Genomic DNA, 18,127 nt, shown 5'->3' with positions numbered 1-18,127 from the left:
TGGGAGTTCGGGGGGGGGGCTGTCAGGGGGTGGGGAGTGGTTGGATGGGGCGTGGGAGTCCCAGGGGTCTGTCTGGGGGTGGGGGTGTGGATAAGGGTTGGGGCAGTCAGGGGACAAGAGGCAGGGAGGCTTAGATAGGGAGTGGAGTCCTGGGGGGCAGTTAGGGGCAGGGGTCCCAGGAGGGGGCAGTCAGGGGACAAGGAACGGGGGGAGGGTTGGGGGTTCTGTGGGGGCGGGAAGTGGGCGGGGCTAGGGCGGGGCTCCTCCCGTCCTCTTTTTTGCTTGCTGAAATATGGTAACCCTACTAGACCCTCTTGCTGCTGCAAGAAGGTGATAGGTCTTCTAGTCCTCCCTAAACTCCTAAACCCTGCATGTACCTTGATTATAATTATATATCTCTACACTGGATTTATCTTCCATTAAGGAAAACACATTTTCAGACCTAAACAAGTTCACAGTGACTGTATAACACCCGTGGTACCAAAATTGTGACTATGACTACACTAGGGAGCTTATAGGGGTGCAGCTGCACCGAAGGAGCTGTGCCACTGTAAGTTCTCTACTGTAGATGCTCTAAGCCAATGGGAGAGAGCTCTCCCGTTGACTTAATTAATCCATCCCCAACGAGCAGTGGTAAAGAGCTTCTCCTGCTGACCTAGCACTGTCCCCACTGGCACTTAGGTCAGTGTAATTTATGTCACTTGGGGGTGGCCGCGAGCGACAGTTATACCGACATAAGTGGTAGTGTAGACATAGCCTGTGGTTTTTTCCCCCAATGTGGTTGGAGGCTCTGTGGCAAAGCATGTTTTGTTGATCTGAATAAACAAGGCTGAACAGTCACCTAATACCCGCTTTTGAGCAATGGGCTATGCCCAAATAATGAATGAACATTCTGTATATATAACCTGTGCCCAATACGAATACCTACGTGTGCAGATATTTATTCAGATTTCATATAATTAAATGCAGATTTATTAGTTCTAAGAATAAAAGTTAACAGTACGGTAGAGGTGACAATTGTGAGTGGGGGCACAAGATAGAGGGTGGGGGCACAATTTTTAACCCATTTCCTGCAAAAAAGATTATATAAACCCTAGCAGAAATCTGCAGGGAACGTGACTCTGCGTGACCCCCTCATGCATCACCTTACAGGTTACTTTGTGCAGTGATATTAGCAATACTGTCCTCAAAGCAAATGATCAGGCACATCCCAGAACTTCTCTCTAATGAGGTCCTTTTTCTGCCCTTGACCTCAATGACTTGCAAATAACTTCAAACTTTGCCCTTGACTTCAATGGGTGCAGGAGTGAGGTCCTAGAGCATCCTAAGCTGCTAAATTCCTTGACAGAATAGTTCTGGTCACTGCTTAATTTGTGTCAGGCTGAGTCCCGGCACCTTTATGCTTGGCAGTTCATAGCCCTTCCACCTCTGGGCTTGCTGCATCAGTTTTGAATGTAAAAATTAAGCACTGGTTCAGTAATGTGTTCTCTATGGACCCAGAAGATTACTGGCAAGGATCACAGAAAACCTATATCATGTCCCACTATGTTAATATGACAGTTCAAGGATAATTTACAGAAGATATCATTAATTTATATCATTCTGTAATGTCCAGTCTGAATCAAATAAACTTTGTCTTTGGTCCATTACTCAAAATTACTTTTCTGATCTAATGTGCGCCTGTTTTCATCCATATCCAGCATAAAACAAATCTTGAGTGTGTGGTACCCTTCAGAGTTCCTACTTTTAGGATATTTTGTATGAGTAGCACCTTAAGGCCCCAACTAAGATCAGGGCCCCACTGTGTGAGGCCCAATTCAAACATGTATTAAGAAAGAGTCCCTGGCCCTACACCTTAGTCTGCATAGACAAGGCAGACAGAAGGAGTGTGGGAAAACAGAACCACAGAAGGTGAAGTGACTTGTCCAAGGTCACACAGCTGGTCAGTGGCCATGCTGGTCACAGAAGTCAGATCATCTGACTTCCAGACTAGTACCCTATCCACTAGGCTACACTGTCTAGCTTTCCAAAATTTTGCCATTCAGCATTTATTTGCAGTCCCACTTTTCACCTAAGGAAAGTCTGAAGCTACAGCGATCTAACAGCAAAGTTAATATGAGAAAAAAATGCACTCTAATAATCCAAGCAACTGTATTATTGCAGTAAATGCCAATGACACTATCTTAAAAGCATGAATGTACTGGGCCTAACTCTCCTCTCACTTACATCAATGTAAATCGGGAGTAATTTCACTGGAGGCAATGGTTCCACCAGTGTAAAACTGATGTGGAGTAGAGGAGAATCAGACCCAGTTGCTATTGTCTAAGGAATGGGTTTCTCTCTCTCTCTCTCTCTCTCTCTCTCACACACACACACACTTTAAAAGCCACAACCTGGTCAATAAAGATTCTTTAACCTCACATTAACTACACTTTCCTAGAAAAATCCTCCTACACCCAAGTGCTTATCAAATAATAAACAGATGAATGGTGGGAAGATAAAACAGGTTACCAGACTGATACTCACCTGATTTTATAGATACCAGTATCTTAATGATAGCACGTAATCTGATTCAGGAAGATGATCATTCCTTATTATTATCAAACATCAGAGTTCTTGTAAATTAGTTCGGTTTCAGGAAATAAGAGGCAGGCAAGAGACATGAAAAAAACAGCACAGACAATAAAAGCACACATAAAAGTTGCACAATTGTGGGTGTTCCAACCACAGCAGCCTCAGGGTCAGTCTGTAACAAGATACTTCTTGAAAGAAGAACACACCCATACAAGACTGTTGCACTAAAAAGGCATTCTGGGATATGTATAACTGAGAGATGATTTCCCTTTACTTTGTTTCCAGTATATCCTTTTCAGGAGTCTCACATTAAAAGCAATAGCACTAAGATTTAAAATTCTCTCTGAAGTAAAGCTTTTAAAAAAAAATACGAACAAAAAATTGTACACAGCAAATAGTTACATCACAATAATCATTTTAAATGAGCACAAGCAGCATATCTAGCCAAATGTACCTAAAGCAATTAAGCACTTTTGTATACAAAAGGAAGTAATATATTGTATTGTTTAACCATCCATGGTATGGAATTTGTTTATTTATATTAATCTAAGTATATGTTTTATAATATTGTAGTACCTCTACCCTGATATAACGCTGTCCTTGGGAGCCAAAAAATCTTACTGTGTTATAGGTGAAACCGCGTTATATCAAACTTGCTTTGATCCACCGGAGTGTGCAGCCCCGCCCCCCCGGAGCGCTGCTTTACCGTGTTATATCCGAATTCATGTTATATCAGGCCGCGTTATATCGGGGTAGAGGTGTATTTATTCACATGGAGACAAATCCTGCAAAGTTTACTCAGGCATAACACCCATTGATTTCAACGGGAATATTACGAAAGTATAGATTACAAGATTTGGCACACAGATATCATACTGTCACATACATAGTATGGGAGATGCAGGGCTGTCTAGTACTTAAGGCTGGGATTTAAAAGACCTGGAATTTATTCCCTAATCTGCCACTCACTCACTGTGTGATCTTTTGAAAGTAACTTACAGTAACCAAGGTACAAAGAAGTATCTGTAATTAATACCTACTCATTTTTGTAATGAGCTTGGAAACCATTGGATGAAAGATGCTATAACTGAACTTTTATTATGCAGTAAGTTTGCATCAGGACTCAAAGTAAAATATTCTTTTCGACTGAACTTGGATTGCCAGCCAAGAAAGGATTTTTTCTTCTCTAACAGTCAGTGAAATTTGCTCAGACTCAGCATTTGTTTCTTAAAACATAAGAAAAATTATTTTATTCTCTGTTGGCAAATAACTTAATTAAGCTGTAAATGTAAAACCAAAAAAACACAAACAAACAAACAAACAAACCTAAATGTTTCCCTAACAAGCAGAATTGTTACAATATAAACACCCTGAAGGGTGGGGATCTTTCTGTATAGAAGAATTACAATACAAATATATTTTCCTTGATGTAATCACTTTATGATGGAGCATTTCTCTATGGCCAAGACATTGCAGAAGTGACACTGGAGTGTCACCAAAGAACAGTCCCGTACTGAATACTGTTCACTGTAGGGATTCAATACTGGGCATGTGGGCCCGTGACTAGGATACATTGTTAGGAGCTCAGCTGAAGATGACCTGAGTACAAGAAGACTGGGCTTAGTCTTTGGCTCATAGATTGAATTCTAAAGGACAGCAATACATTCTGGAACTTGTCCGGAGCCTCAATGAAGTGAAAGCACATTGGAGGAAACCTCATGTGAAGGTCTGAACATGGTGTGATTGCTGAAAGTTATACATTAAGGACACAAATATCTATTTGAAAGCTAAGAACTGAAAAGAGTTTCTCTTTTCTGTGTTAGATCATATTAGGGTAACATTTACAAATTTTATTTATCACATTAATTCCTATGGTTCTAATATGTACTGGTATAAATACATCTACTTTATGTTTTACACTATCAGCTGGGAGCATTGCTTGCATAGTCTAATTTTGTCTGTCTTCGAGACAAGCTATTAAAGAAAGAGGCACAACTAAAAAATTCAGTGCCCTAAGCAGACAACCAAAGTGGTTGTCAGTTACGGTAAAACAACAAATTGAATGTAGAAATCCTCCCAACCTCATGAATTATGGACAAATCCAGTCCTTGAGGGAGAAGTTGGAGACAATCCTGCAAATACATATAAAGAAAACTGGATAAAATTCTATACATATCTCAGGTTCCAAGCCCAACTCTGGTGGTTACCAGGGTTCCAGCAGAACTGCTTGCTAGTATTATGAATGAAGAGACACTAAGCACCTGTAAATGAAAATGCTTTAGAAAAACTGCCATTTGAAATATCAGGGGGTAGCCGTGTTAGTCTGTATCTACAAAAACAACAAGGAGTCTGGTGGCACCTTAATTTCTGCACACTCACTTCCAGTCCCAAAGTGGTTGTTTCCCCCACCCACTGTAAAGTTTAGTACAATTTTGTTTGTCTGTTTTTGAATTATCCCAGGATTTTAAGATGTGATTTCTACATTTTTAAAGACTTGTTCAGTAATTCCTTTGTGATTGGAGATCTCAACATTAGTTTTGTTTTAAACTTGAAATGGATGTAGTCCAAAGTAGCTTGTGTGCTTTACTAAGTGTGATACTGATTGAAGACTAGGTACTACAAAATGAATGTGGGAAGATTGAAAACTGTAATGAGGGCCTAATTCTGCATTCATGTGCCATACACTCAGACATATGCACGTGTGTATTTACAGATGCTCTCTTTCTTTTAACTCCCACCCCCACAGGATCCTAAAGTCAGAACACTGTTTAATGCAACAGTAGACTGAGATTCTGAACCTACAGATGTCAAGGAATTCAGATATTTGTTACAATAACTGTTATTCAGTCATGCTGAATATAAGGTATTTAATATGAAATCAAAGCTATCACCACAATGAGTAATATGAAAGACTTCACTATGAAAGAGGGAATGCAATGATTGTTGTGGAAATATAATTTTGGTTTTTACTGACCTTTATAGGTGTGATGGGTTCCCCCTAGCATGCCACCTGGAACTGGGGTGCCACTGAGCTCTCTGACCCACCAGCTTGGGCTCCCTCTCATACAGTGCTGCTGTGACAAGCTGCAGACCCGCTCCCGGACTTATACTTCCCACCAGCACTCACACAGGCAGGGACACACCCAGCTGCAGTTACCTGCAGGCTCTGACCAGCTACTGCACGAACCAACAGTAGAGAGGCCAAAATAACCAGTTTCCCAGCCTAAGTCCCCAGAGCTGTGCCATCCTGCCCTGGTCTAAACCCCAACCAGTATGAATTTATTATCCAGTTTGCCTCCCCCTCAATGTGCGGAGGAAATGCAACAGCCCCTCTGAGCTAGGATTCCCGAGCACTTCACTGCAAACTTACTGGTTTAGGTTAAAACATAAAATAAATTTATTAACTACAAAATATAGATGTTAAGTGATTATAAGTGGTAGCAAACAAATCAAAGCAGATTACTTAGTAAGTAAACAAAAACACAAACTAAGCTGATCATACTAGATAAACTGCTAATTCATATCCAATCTCTCACCCTGAGAGACAGTACAAGCAGACTGCAGATTCTTGAGGGACAAGCTACACTTGCTTAACAGCTTGGAATCCCCAGGTCGTTCAGACACAGGCTAGAAATCCCCCAGTTCAGTCTTTGTTCCTTAGTTGTTTCTAGGAATCTTCTTGTATGGGGAGTGAAGAACAACAGATGATGTCATTCTCTGCGTTAGATAGCTTTAGCATACGGAGGGAAAAGGATTCCCTCCATATGCTAAACTCAGCTTATGGAAAAACACCAACATCCCAAGATGGATCATGTGGCCTGGTTACAGGCCTTTGCATACCTTGCTGAGTCATAGCAGCCATTACTTACAGGCTGTCTGGAGTGTTCACAGGAAGGCTCACTAGCTGATGGATAAGCTTCTCCTGAGGCCTATTGTTTCCCCTAATGGCTTATTACCCTGAACAGGCCCTTCCCCACCCACTATCTAGACTGAAAGCATCTTGCCTAATGGGCATCATCCAGGTATAACTACATTTGAAATACAGATACATAGCCAATATTCATAACTTCAGATGCAAAAATAATACAAGCATACAAATAGGATAATCATATTCAGCAGACCATAACTTTCCCCAATGACAAATAGGATAATCATATTCAGCAGACCATAACTTTCCCAATGACATCTTACATTACCCATCTTGCCTAAAATGCATCATTATACTATAATCATATCATAGTAATATCACTATGAAGAATATGGGGTGCGGTGTCACAATGGGTTTATGATCTTAACCATAAGGTTTCATTAACAAAGATTCCTCCTCCTCCTCCTCCTCCTCCGTGAACAGTCCTATGAAGCAGTGTCCTGTCTCACACTGCATTGCTAAATGTACAGGTCTTTGGTTAATTTAGTTGGGTAGTTCATTTGATGTCACCTGCCCAGTTTTCAATTTACTTCCTATTTTAAAACGTAAATGGATAGCTTATTAACACTGGCATTCAGGGCCGCCTCCAGGCACCAGCTTCTCAAGCAGGTGCTTGGGGCGGCCACTCCGGAGAGGGGCGGCACATCCAGGTATTCGGCGGCAATTTGGTGGACGGTCCCTCACTCCGCCTGGGAGTGAAGGACCTCCCGCCGAATTGCCGCCGCAGATCATGATTGCGATTGCTGCTTTTTTGTTTGTTTGTTTTGTTTTGGCTGCTTGGGGCGGCCAAACCCCTGGAGCCGGCCCTGCTGGCATTTATTCTGTCTACCACATTATAAGCAGATATTTTGTTTGTTTCTAAATAAAGCCTAGTGGGGAAGGGTGGTTAATAACCTGGGAAAAATACACTTGAGAACTAGTGAAGTGTCTTTCAGCAACTTACATGCAGAATGGTACATGCAATTACAATGCAATTAACTGACCATTTGACTCAGCCTGTCTTGCTGCCTAGAAATATAACTTTAAAACTTTTTGTATCTGAACATGTTTCTTTAGAATGGACTACTGAGAGTTGTTTAAACAAAACTCCCATTAATCACAACTGACTTCGGTGAGGGCTGTGTGACAGTAAAGTGAGCAAGATTTTGCTCAAAATAAATCATCAGCGACAGAAATCTGATCATGATAGTGTTAAGAGAACTTTTTTTTTTACACCGATAGAATGCAAACAACTTGTATGATACACATAAATAAACTCTGTCCCTCATAGATCCTGTACAAGAACCCAGATAGAAACAAACTGCTGAATAGAGCTCAGAATTCCTTGCAGATTATTGTTCTAGTTCCCTTCAATTGATCCTCAACACTTCCTTCTTTGACTTTAATTAATAAATGTCAGGTATGTTGACACCTCCTACAAGATGGATCAATTTTAATTAATATGGCCATTGCCAATGTGGTAATGTAGTCTCAGGCACTATACCTACCCTGACTCCTCCCTAACAGTTTCTGGGAGCTTTTCACTCATTTTCGTTTTTATTAAAATGTTTCTCAGCTCCGTTGCTGTGTGAAAGGCCGCAACACCAGCAAAGGAAACTGACCGACTGTACGAGCGGACAAAGCAAACGGTAGAGTCACACACAAATGCTAAAGGCGCAAAGAAAACACAGTGATACAATAATAGGGAAATACATTTGTGTAATCCCTTTCTGATCTGGTCATCAGCAGGCGTTATTCACAAGGATCAGAGGTTCAGCCCGTAGCCTGTTTTTAAAGTTGCTGGAATCCCTTTAATTACCCGAATTGCTGACCGTTGTGCTGGGCACTTACATTATGCTCACTAAGGGGCACTTACATTATGCTCGCCGGAGAGAAGCCGCCGGTGCAGGGAGTTTGTTTTGGTGGCCGCCCTAGGTGAAGCAGGAAGCCCTAGTGCTGCGAACTACAAGTCCCATGGTGCAGCTGCTCCACCTCCTCCACCCGCGAGAGGCAATGGGCGGGGAGTGCGGGGAAAATCCTGTCCCGTGGCAGCTCCGCACAGACAGACTCGAGCGCTAAAGCCGAGCCTGGAGAGGAGCAGGCTCCGGGCGCGGGAGAGGCTCATTTAGCTCCCCCGACACCCCGCTGGGATCTCCCTCGCTGCGCTCTGGGTCCCCCGGCAGAGGTGAGCGCACGGAGCTGACGGGTGTCCATGGCCGCTGGCTCTTTCCCGGGGGCAGTTTAAAGGGGGATGGATGGGAGCGGTGGGGATAGGGGGGCAGACAGCAGCAGAGGCTGCGCCACAAGCGGAATGTGTGTGTCTGTATCTCGGGGCGGGGGGGATCAGTGGCGACGGGCTGATTTGGGGATGCAAAGGGCGGCGCGCAATTACTTGCGCCCGTGGAAGGCAGCGGGAGTTTCGCTCCTTGGAGCAGGCTTGCGCGGGGGGCAGCTGGTAACACGGCATGGCAGGGGACGTGTTTACATTTGGATGCGCTGTGAGCGGCAGCTCGTGGGTGGACTAAATCGGCGTCTTGGGAGTTTCCCAGCTGCAAGGAGAAAAATTTCCCACTGGCAGGTGGCAGCCAAGGGGCCGGGCCGAGAGCACCTTTTCACTGCCATTGCCGGTGAGGGGCACTTTCTTGTTTACAGACAGAGATTGGCGTGGGAGTGGGCATTCGGCTGCTGCCCTCATCCAGTTAGTATAGCTTCCTTTTTGCTTGGTCGAAGGGATGCCTCCTCCCGCCAAAGATCCGTGTCATCAATAGATCTGCGGTGGGATGGAGCTTGGAGGGGCCCCTCTGCTGCGATTTTAGGGCGTGTGCCTGCTGCTGCTGCTGTCTTCAATAGGAGCAGGATCAAGCCCTTAATTGTCAGGACCTTGGATGTCTGTACTAGATCTTGCTGCACTGTCAACTCTCAGTAAATTTACTCTTATAAAAAACCTACAAAGGAATAAACATAGCAAGAGATGTTGGGGAAAATGTTTTCTTTACTCTAGTCAATTCCCAGGCATTATGGGAAATTCTGCTCTTGGACCTGGTGACAGGTGTTCGACTCACCACTGCGGCACCCCCTGCTGGCCATCCTGGGAATTAGCTCCGGTTGCCCATGCGCCCTCCTCAGGTGGTGTCCCACCCATCCTCACTCCTGTCTCTGCATCCAGGAACTGTGTCGCTCCCTCAGCCCTGTCATCCTCTTCTGGACACACCCCTCCAGCTGTGCCCCACTAGGTTCTTTCCCCCCTTCCAGGGGGCCAACAGTCCTCAGTCCAACCGCTTGCCTCACTGGCAAACTGCACTCCAGGTTTTAGCTGCTCCTCTCAGTAGCAAACTTCAGTCCATACAGTGGCCATGCCCCTCAGTGGCAAATGGAGGCAAAAGGGAGGTGGGGGGGAGAGAAAAGATCCAGGCTAGCCTAGACAAACATTTATTATGGCCTCTATTAGGAATTTACATCTTGTAAGGGGAGGTGGGGGGAATAGACCTGATGGTGTAATCAGTTTGTTCCCTTTCTAAGTTTTGTGAGATTTAATGGAGTCAGAATTGATTTCAAAACAGTTGCATCATTAGTATTTTCACCTCTTGATGCTTGCTTTATTGTCAATATAAAAAGTTTGAATACCAGAAAGAAATTTGGTCTTAGAAATTTTCTTTTGTGGGGTGGGTGTATGGGCAACCTAACCCTTCAGCAAAAGATCCACACATTCCCATGCCTGGTGATGTTAACAGTCAGTGCCCCAAGGAAGTTGTGTGGATTTTTTGCTGATGGATTTGCGTGGAATGTACGGGGAAGTGAGACAAGTATGCACATTCCAAATGTGATAATGACACCAAGGGTTTAACGCTGTAGTCCTATGAATGTAAAACTCTTGCTAAAGGCTGGGGGCTTTTTGCTTCCATCAGTTTTATATTGTTTTCAAGATGGGCTAGGGAAAAGCAGAATTAGTTACAGGAGTTATAAACAGCCTAGAAATCAGAATCTACTTGAAATTAATTTGTTTCTTAACATTTAGGTTTTGCTTACAATGGCCAGGAAAGCCATACCAGCACCATTCTAGCAAGTAATGCTTAAGTAGAGTTCACTAATGTGATTTCCCTGGGCAGATTTATCTAGCACTGAAACGGGAGATGTTCTGCACCTGAGCTGTTGCTTTGTAAGAAAAAGCATTGTACCTTGTTTTGAATATCAATTAAGGAAGGAAAATAAGGAAAATAATTCCAGAGATCTTGAGATATTTATATGGTATCTCTAAATACTGGCATCACAGAAAGGTGTCCTAGTACCAGTAATCCATTCTTTGTGTGTTTATAGATTAAAGTTGTGCAATCTTATGCTTGGAAAGGCAATCGTATGTCAGAGTCCATATCGCAATGATGCTTCACGTAGCAATAAAATACAATAGACTGAACTGTAAACTGCTTTTAGTAATGACTCCGATACAATGAATAACACTGATTATGCACCTCATAGTGAAATGTACGTATCAGTTAAGTGAGGAACTTATTTGGATGTAGAAGGAAATACCATAGCTTGTGGTACTTTTTGCCACAAAATACGTGGCCAAGAGTTAAATATATTTATGTGGACAAAAACATCCAGAATTACAGTAGCACATATTAAAAACAAGAACAAGAAGTTTTGAAAGGGATATACCCCACCCCATATTTCCAGGCATGAGCCAACTGCTAATTAATAGGGTTTAGGAAGAAACTTTCCCTCTGGACAGACTTCCATAACTGCAGTTTTTCTTGCATCTTCCTCTAATGCAACTAGTGTTGGCCACTGTTAGAGATACTGGGCTAGATGAACCACAGGTTTGATGCAGTATGGCAAATCCTGTACCCCATTTTTGTTGGAGAAAGCAGGGGAATTTTCATGCCGACTTTAAATTCATTTTTGATATTTGTAATGTATTACATATAGCAGCTACTCCTTAATGAGATTTCAAAAGGTAAAGTTTGTGTCAGTGGGTAATTCTGAAAAAGCTAATGTTCTTCTGAGCTCCTGCTTGACTGTTCTACCATGGATAAATACTGAAGTAATCAGTAGGCCAGAGAGAGGGAGAATGACTCTATAGTCCAGAGGTTAGGGAACCCATCTAGGAAGTGCAAGACCAAGGGGCCTGTCCACTTACTTTCATTATTTAGCTGGAGTGCCACTGCTTCAAAACAGGAGACCGAGGAAACCCTGCAGCAGAATGTCCCACAGCCTAGTGATTAGAGAGATCTGAGACCTCTGTTCAAATCCTCTCCCCACCTTCTGGCAGGAAAAGGGGAATTGATCCTGAGTTTCCCACATCCCAGGCAAACTGTACTTGTCACATTTCATATTGTCAAAGGAATATAATAAATAGTGATATATAATATTCAGTCATTAACAAATACTATAATAGTTCCAATGTGGGTCTTTGAGGTCTACAAAACAAGTGTTTAGGCTTCCAATGATGTATCACCAAAATGTTTCTTCAAAGGTGAACTCATTTAGTAAGACACTTATAATAGGGGCAGAACTAGTTAATATATTTGCATAGTTTCATGCAAAGATCTCAAAACATTTAAAAATATGAAGGCAGTTTCCTAACAGCCTGTACTTGTGGTTGTATGCTGTGTTGTTGTAGTCATATCAGTCCCAGGATGTTAGAGAGACATGGTGGGTGAGGTAACATCTTTTATCGGACCAACTTCTGTTCGTGAGAGAGAAACTTTTGCTCTTACACAGAACTTGGTCCGATAAAGGATATTACCTCACTCACCTTGTCTCTGTACTTATCCTCATTTTACAAAAGGGAAACCAAAGCACAGAGAGGCTTTTGACCTGTCCAGATCCACATAAGTCAATGGCAAAACTGGGAATGGAACTATTGTGATCGAGCTGGAATTCTTCACTCCCAATCCTGTGCCCAGGCTGCTAGACTATGTTTACTACCCATGGATCTCTAGAAAACAAGTACATTTTAATTAATCAATAGTATGTAAAGTTCTTAAAATGATGCCAGTTTCAAGTGGATTTTTTTGGCATTGCAATAATTTCATGTTTCTTTCATTCTTGTAGTTCTGAGAAGGATCATCATCATGAGTTCCATGGAAGAAGTGGAAACTGAAGAGACAGTAACTTGTCTCCATATAACTTTGTACCATCCTTGCCAAGAAGAAAAGCAGGTGTTTCGCAGCTTAAAATTCCACAAGCGAGAGCGGCGCAGGGTAGATGAAGTGGCAAAGTTTGGCCGAGATTCTAACATCTGCCATTATAATTTAATGGATACCCGTGTTTCCCGGGTTCAGTTTACCCTGCAGTTTTTCAGGCAACTCAACAGCTCAGAACTTGGTTTTGAGATAAAGAACATGAGCAAAAAAACCAAACTAATTGTGGACAATGTGGAACTGGACTACCTAAACAAAATTGACCTGCCATGGAAATGCATCATTCGCTTTGGAGACTACCAACTCTTAATGCAAAGACAAGATGGGGAATCAGTGGATTATTTTGAGACTTGCTTTGAGTTGGCCCAAGCTTCACTTTTGCAAGAGAGACACCTGCCTTTACTGCAGCCCATACCTGAGTGTGGCATTTCTCCTTCTTTGGTCTATTCCCAAGGAGTAAGACCAATAGAGGTGGATGAAAATGATTTGTGATAGAAGGGAGAAGGTTGCTTTCAACAGTGTCCAATACCTAATTCAGTATGACTTCAGAGGACCAAATCTTATCTCCTCAGTGCACTGCATTTGTTTTGCTTTCCACAGTTGCCACTGTTGTGTTATGTATTCTTCCTCTCTTGCACACTCTGTTTAAACATATCAGAACTTACTTGTTTACAAACGTCATTAGACCTGCATCATCTTTATTTAATGTCCATCCTGTCTCCTCCCCTCCACTGTCTTATCACCTTCTGTGTTTGTCTGTGATAAATCCTAATCAGAGTTAGTGGATCTTTGCCTGGGCCTAAAGGCTCATGGTAGCAGATCCAACTGTAGGACTCGGGCCATAGAGCATAAGCTTTTTTCAGACAGGGTGTACCTGTCCTATAGTGCTGCTATTTGGCCAGGTGTCCTGTAGATGCTCCCTGCCTCACTTTCCCCAAGTAGGCTATCCGTAAGTTAAATGAGGCTTTATTTAGGGAATAGCATCCCTCTGAGGGGGTCTAGTTTATTAACCAGAGCCTCAATGAAAATGCATCCAAACCTTCACTCCAATGTCTTAGCTGGGAGACCATCAATCTTAATTTATCCATCCCACATGAGTCCACCAGTCCACTCCAGCAGCTCTCTCTGTTCAGGCTTCTTGCCACGATCTGGGAAGAATTCTTTCCCCAGAATCAGATCTATCAGCTGTAGCTCTTCTCTGTAGCAGCATGTAGTTTCTGACAGCCTGGCCATTCTGTGTCTCAGGCTACATCTACACTACGGGGGGAGGGGGGTGTCGATTTAAGATGTGCAAATTCAGCTACGCAAATAGCGTAGCTGAATTCGATGTATCGCAGCCGACTTACCCCGCTGTAGGGATGGCGGCAAAATCGACCTCTGCGGCTTCCCATCAACGGCGCTTACTCCCACCTCCGCTGATGGAGTAAGAGCGTCGATTCGGGGATCAATTGTCGCATCCCGACGGGACGTGACAAATCGATCCCTGAGAGGTCGATTTCTACCCGCTGATACAGGCCGGTAGTGTAGACCTAGCCTAAGAGTGCACCTTCTTGGCTCTGGTAAGCTCTCCTCAGGGGGCTTCCTGTCTCCAGGAACCCCCTCCTGAACTTGTTGCTCTGGTGAACTTCCTGTCTACCAGAGCAACAACTATCACCTCAGCTGAGGACTGGTAACCCTTTGTCAGGCTCATTAGCTAATCAGCTGTCAACTAGGCGCATAGGGATTTCTTTACCTCTAGGTGGATTTGAGTTGGCTTGTTCTTCCTTTCAGGAGCTTGTCACAGAGCCCTGACTCTCCTGAAAGGGCCAGCCCCAGTAACAAAAGGTCTCTCATACATTTCTGTTTAATTATCCCTGTAAAACACAATGCAAAATCCTGGCTTTGTAAATAAACCACAAATGGCCAGGATTAATACACAAATTTGTTATGTTGCATTCTTAACTTTGATACTGAAGTGCAATCTGTATTCAGACTGAGATCCATTTTCAACCCTAACTTTGATGTTAGGGTTGAAAATGAAACTCAAACTTTTTTTTATTCATATTTTGTGAAAATGGAGCTATTTAGTTGGTATATTTAGCCTCACAATGTGCTATAATAAAAATGCTATTATATCTTCAAAGATGAGTGTAAATAAAATAATGTGAATGTCCAGTTGAGGTTTTATTAAAAATGTTTGTATGCCTTATATTTTATCCTCTTGTGTGGGTATAGCTTGTAAGCACAACTATATGAGGGAAAATTATTCTGAGATCTCAAGCTTTACTGGTAATTGTTCAGCATCTAAAAAGAACTGTTTCACAGTTAGTGATGAGCATTGCTCCAAGATCATGCTTTCAGAGAAATAGAAGAGTGCCTACAATAATGCCATCTAGAGACCTACAACATTCGCCACATCGATATGCATTGTTTACCCTCATTTTTAAATTTTAATTCACCTAAAGTGTGTAATCCTTTGCCCAACAGCTGCTTTTCCCACAAACTTCAGGGCTCTGGCTCAACTTATTTCAATTCAATTCTGGCCCTGAGGGCTGCCTCAAGTTGCTCTCCTGCTGTAACAAACTCTGGATCTACTTAAGAGCACAGAATTGTCAAAGCACAGGTCTCCCCCAGCCACATCCCAGTCCCCTCCCTCTCTGCCTGGGGATCCTCTGGAGGGCGTACAGAAACTCCCTGCATTGGGTTGCTTTCATGCCTATCCTGTCCCCCTTCTGTAGCAGCTTAGCTGGGGCAAAGGGACTGCAGGGTAATGTTGAATAGGGCCCAGAAAGTTGAGCACTGAATAATATGAGCAGTGGGGTTAACTACACTGACTGCATGCTCTCACTTCAGATGGAACTTCCAGGTAAAAGAATGTTTGGGGAAGCAGCAAAGGACATGCTTAAACAATTATAAATTTGCACTATCGATCATTGTGGCAAAGAGTTTCTAGCTGTGATTTCTAAGCAGCTACATGTGGATTTCAAACCTGCTCTTCTGCCTACACAACGGGACCACCGAGCATGCAATGTCTATGCTAGAAATTGAGCCATGTTTGAAACTTAGGGCCAAACTCTATATTTCCACCTCAGAGAATCTCATTCTGACCTCAGTATCTAACATGGCTCCTCCAGGATTTCCCCATCAACTATGGTTGTGTCTGCTAACGTGGAGAGGGTCTTTGTTAGAACTGAGCCTTGACCACCATCCTATCAAGTATGATTCCATTTTTACTCAATCATAGATAACATTGAAATACATCCCTAAATTGTAAAGGGATTAAATGAACCATCTAAAAGGATTTAGGTAGAGAGGATGCTGGAAATCATAGCAATGCTAACTATGTTACAAGAAAAGCTCAGAGATGCTTTTAGGATTACACTGGAGTGGGTGGGTGGGGTGTACCACTCAACACTAAGCTGAAGATAAAGAGACACCTAACAGTTTTATTGTGTCAGTTTTTTAAATCTGTGTGACACACAAAGGCATTGTAATTTAGTAGAGGGACTTTTTAAACCATAAACCTTTGGTTTTGAGAATTGTATATATAATCCACCTGAATATAAATTTGCCTTTACAGCTATTATACAGATACTGTCTACAGAACTAGAGGAAATTTACTCTTCATATCAGGAGAAAAGTGGGATGTAGCTTTAGATGCACATTAAGGGGCAGGATTTTAAAACCTGAACACTGATTTAAAAAAAATAGGTGCCAACAGTTAGGCTCCTAAAACCATCTACAGCCATCTAAATAAGTCACTTGATTTTCATCTGTACTGAGCACCTAGCAACTTCCATAAATATGGATTTCTGAGTCTAACTGCAGGATCTCATCTTTGAAAATTATGGCACAAGCCTTGCTTTATTTGTCCTTATCTAGTAGGAACAATTGCTATCAGTTTAAACATTTAAGTAGTTTATATATGGGCACAGTCATGCCACACAGACATCCAAATACACTTGCAAATAATTGTGCACAGGTATTTGTACTTGGGTGCAAAAAGGGAGGGTAGTGAAGATCCTGTTCAAAATCAGGCCCTCAGATCTAGTCATAAAATACATATGATTTACTATGTTTATTTGCCTGAAAGTGTTGTTTTGTACTTACCCACGTAAAGTAGTTGTATTCCTATTAGTTTTTTCTACAAATTTATTACAGCTATAATTTACAATATTGACACTCTTGTTTGGTGCTATCTTAGACTTAACTTCAAAACAGGTTGCCAAAATTTGCATTGTACAATGATATTACTTTCTTCACTATTTACTGGTCCTGTCACATAGAAAGCTTCAACTCGGTTGCGTTGTTCCTGACCATGTATTACATTTCCCAAGTTAATATTCTCAACAAAATGGCAATTCTATTCTGGTCTCTACCATTCAAATAGATTATATAAGGAGAAAAGAGAGGCCCCTCCCCCACAAAACACCTGCTGATTCAATAAAAATTCTCCTTTCCAATCCACACAGTAGACTACAGATTACTAGTTGATAGCTGTCAGCTAATACACACAAAATCTGTGGCATAGCCTAACTAGAGCCAGGCACTTTTCATCAACAATTCTCAAGGCTCATAGACTTCATTATGAGCTGTGTGGAAAAAACCCCAAAGATATGAAGTGAACAGATTTTGAGAGATATAGGAGAGTGAAAGAGTTTTCTTCTATCAGGGAAAATGTCTTTCCTTCTCTGTCTTGGGTTCTGGTGTCCTTTCCTCAGTGCACAATATTCACATGCTGTTTCTGTGAATTTTCAAAGTCCGCCCACATTAAAGGTAAGCAAACCACTTCAGATAAAATAAATATTCAGTGGAGAAGATTCATCTACGTGGTCTGGGAAATGTTTGGGCTCGTTTGAATTACTGTGCAAGATCTGAGAAAAGACAAGATTTTTATTTTAAGTCTGGGTTTATGACAGTTGTTTTACATAACTTATCCAGTTCAATAAAAGTTTTCCGTGGTATAGGAGAAAGATTGTAAATCACCCTAGCACATTTTGCATGAAACTTACTGCAAGAAGAGACTGCATGAATTAATTGGATAAAAAATGCCAGCAAGAAAACAAATGGCTGCACTTTGATAGTTTAGCCATAGCCTGGAGATACTGGTATTAAATCATGAAATATCATAAACAAACTTGTCTATTCATTACCAGAATACAAAATGGTATGCGTAACATGGATCCATTTTGAAAGTGAGCAGGTCTTAGAACATGACTTAGCTTCAACAATAAAGGCACATACTTAGAAAATAGCTGATCGTTTATTTTTGCACTGCCAAATGAATAAGAAAAAAGTTATTTACCTGTAATTCTTCACCAAGGTTCACAGCAGTATCCACATTCTTGGGTGAACACAGTGTATGTAGTTGCAGAAAGTCTCATAATGAAATCTGGGATCATCTCTGGCATGTTCCTCTGCCTGCTAGATGCCCTAGTGATCTTTAATATCGTTACTAGTTTTCTAATAGCTAAAGATGTAAAACGTAAGTGTAATAAAGAAATATCGATATCCTCCATCTTTA

At 42.0% G+C, this 18,127-nt stretch overlaps 2 protein-coding genes across 3 annotated transcripts in view; one reads left to right on the top strand and one right to left on the bottom strand.

The window, feature by feature from the left end:
* ALPK1 (alpha kinase 1) overlaps positions 1–8,428 on the bottom strand; it is a 76,521-nt gene extending 68,093 nt beyond the window's left edge. Inside the window, exon 1 of one of the 2 annotated variants that reach the window (XM_054031036.1) lies at positions 8,358–8,428. The gene's annotated coding sequence lies outside the window, so the exon portion shown is untranslated. The remainder of the gene's footprint in view (positions 1–8,357) is intronic. The other variant, XM_054031035.1, reaches the window with a different exon arrangement.
* Positions 8,429–8,552: 124 nt separating this feature from the next.
* On the top strand, positions 8,553–14,812 carry TIFA (TRAF interacting protein with forkhead associated domain). Its single transcript, XM_054030118.1, has 2 exons — positions 8,553–8,666; positions 12,536–14,812. Exon 2 carries the CDS (start codon positions 12,556–12,558, stop codon positions 13,114–13,116), a length of 561 nt encoding a protein of 186 aa, XP_053886093.1. The 5' UTR covers positions 8,553–8,666; positions 12,536–12,555; the 3' UTR covers positions 13,117–14,812.
* The last annotated feature ends 3,315 nt before the right edge of the window (positions 14,813–18,127 follow it).

This window comes from Malaclemys terrapin, chromosome 5, assembly GCF_027887155.1.
Source record: "Malaclemys terrapin pileata isolate rMalTer1 chromosome 5, rMalTer1.hap1, whole genome shotgun sequence".
Taxonomy (NCBI): Eukaryota; Metazoa; Chordata; order Testudines; family Emydidae; genus Malaclemys; species Malaclemys terrapin.
Note: the sequence above shows the minus strand (reverse complement) of the source record. Positions and strands in the feature narration are given on the sequence as shown.

What these genes read in the sequence shown, in the direction of transcription:
- TIFA (XM_054030118.1), top strand. Translation starts at nt 12,556, where the DNA reads ATGAGTTCCATGGAAGAAGTGGAAACTGAAGAGACAGTAACTTGTCTC.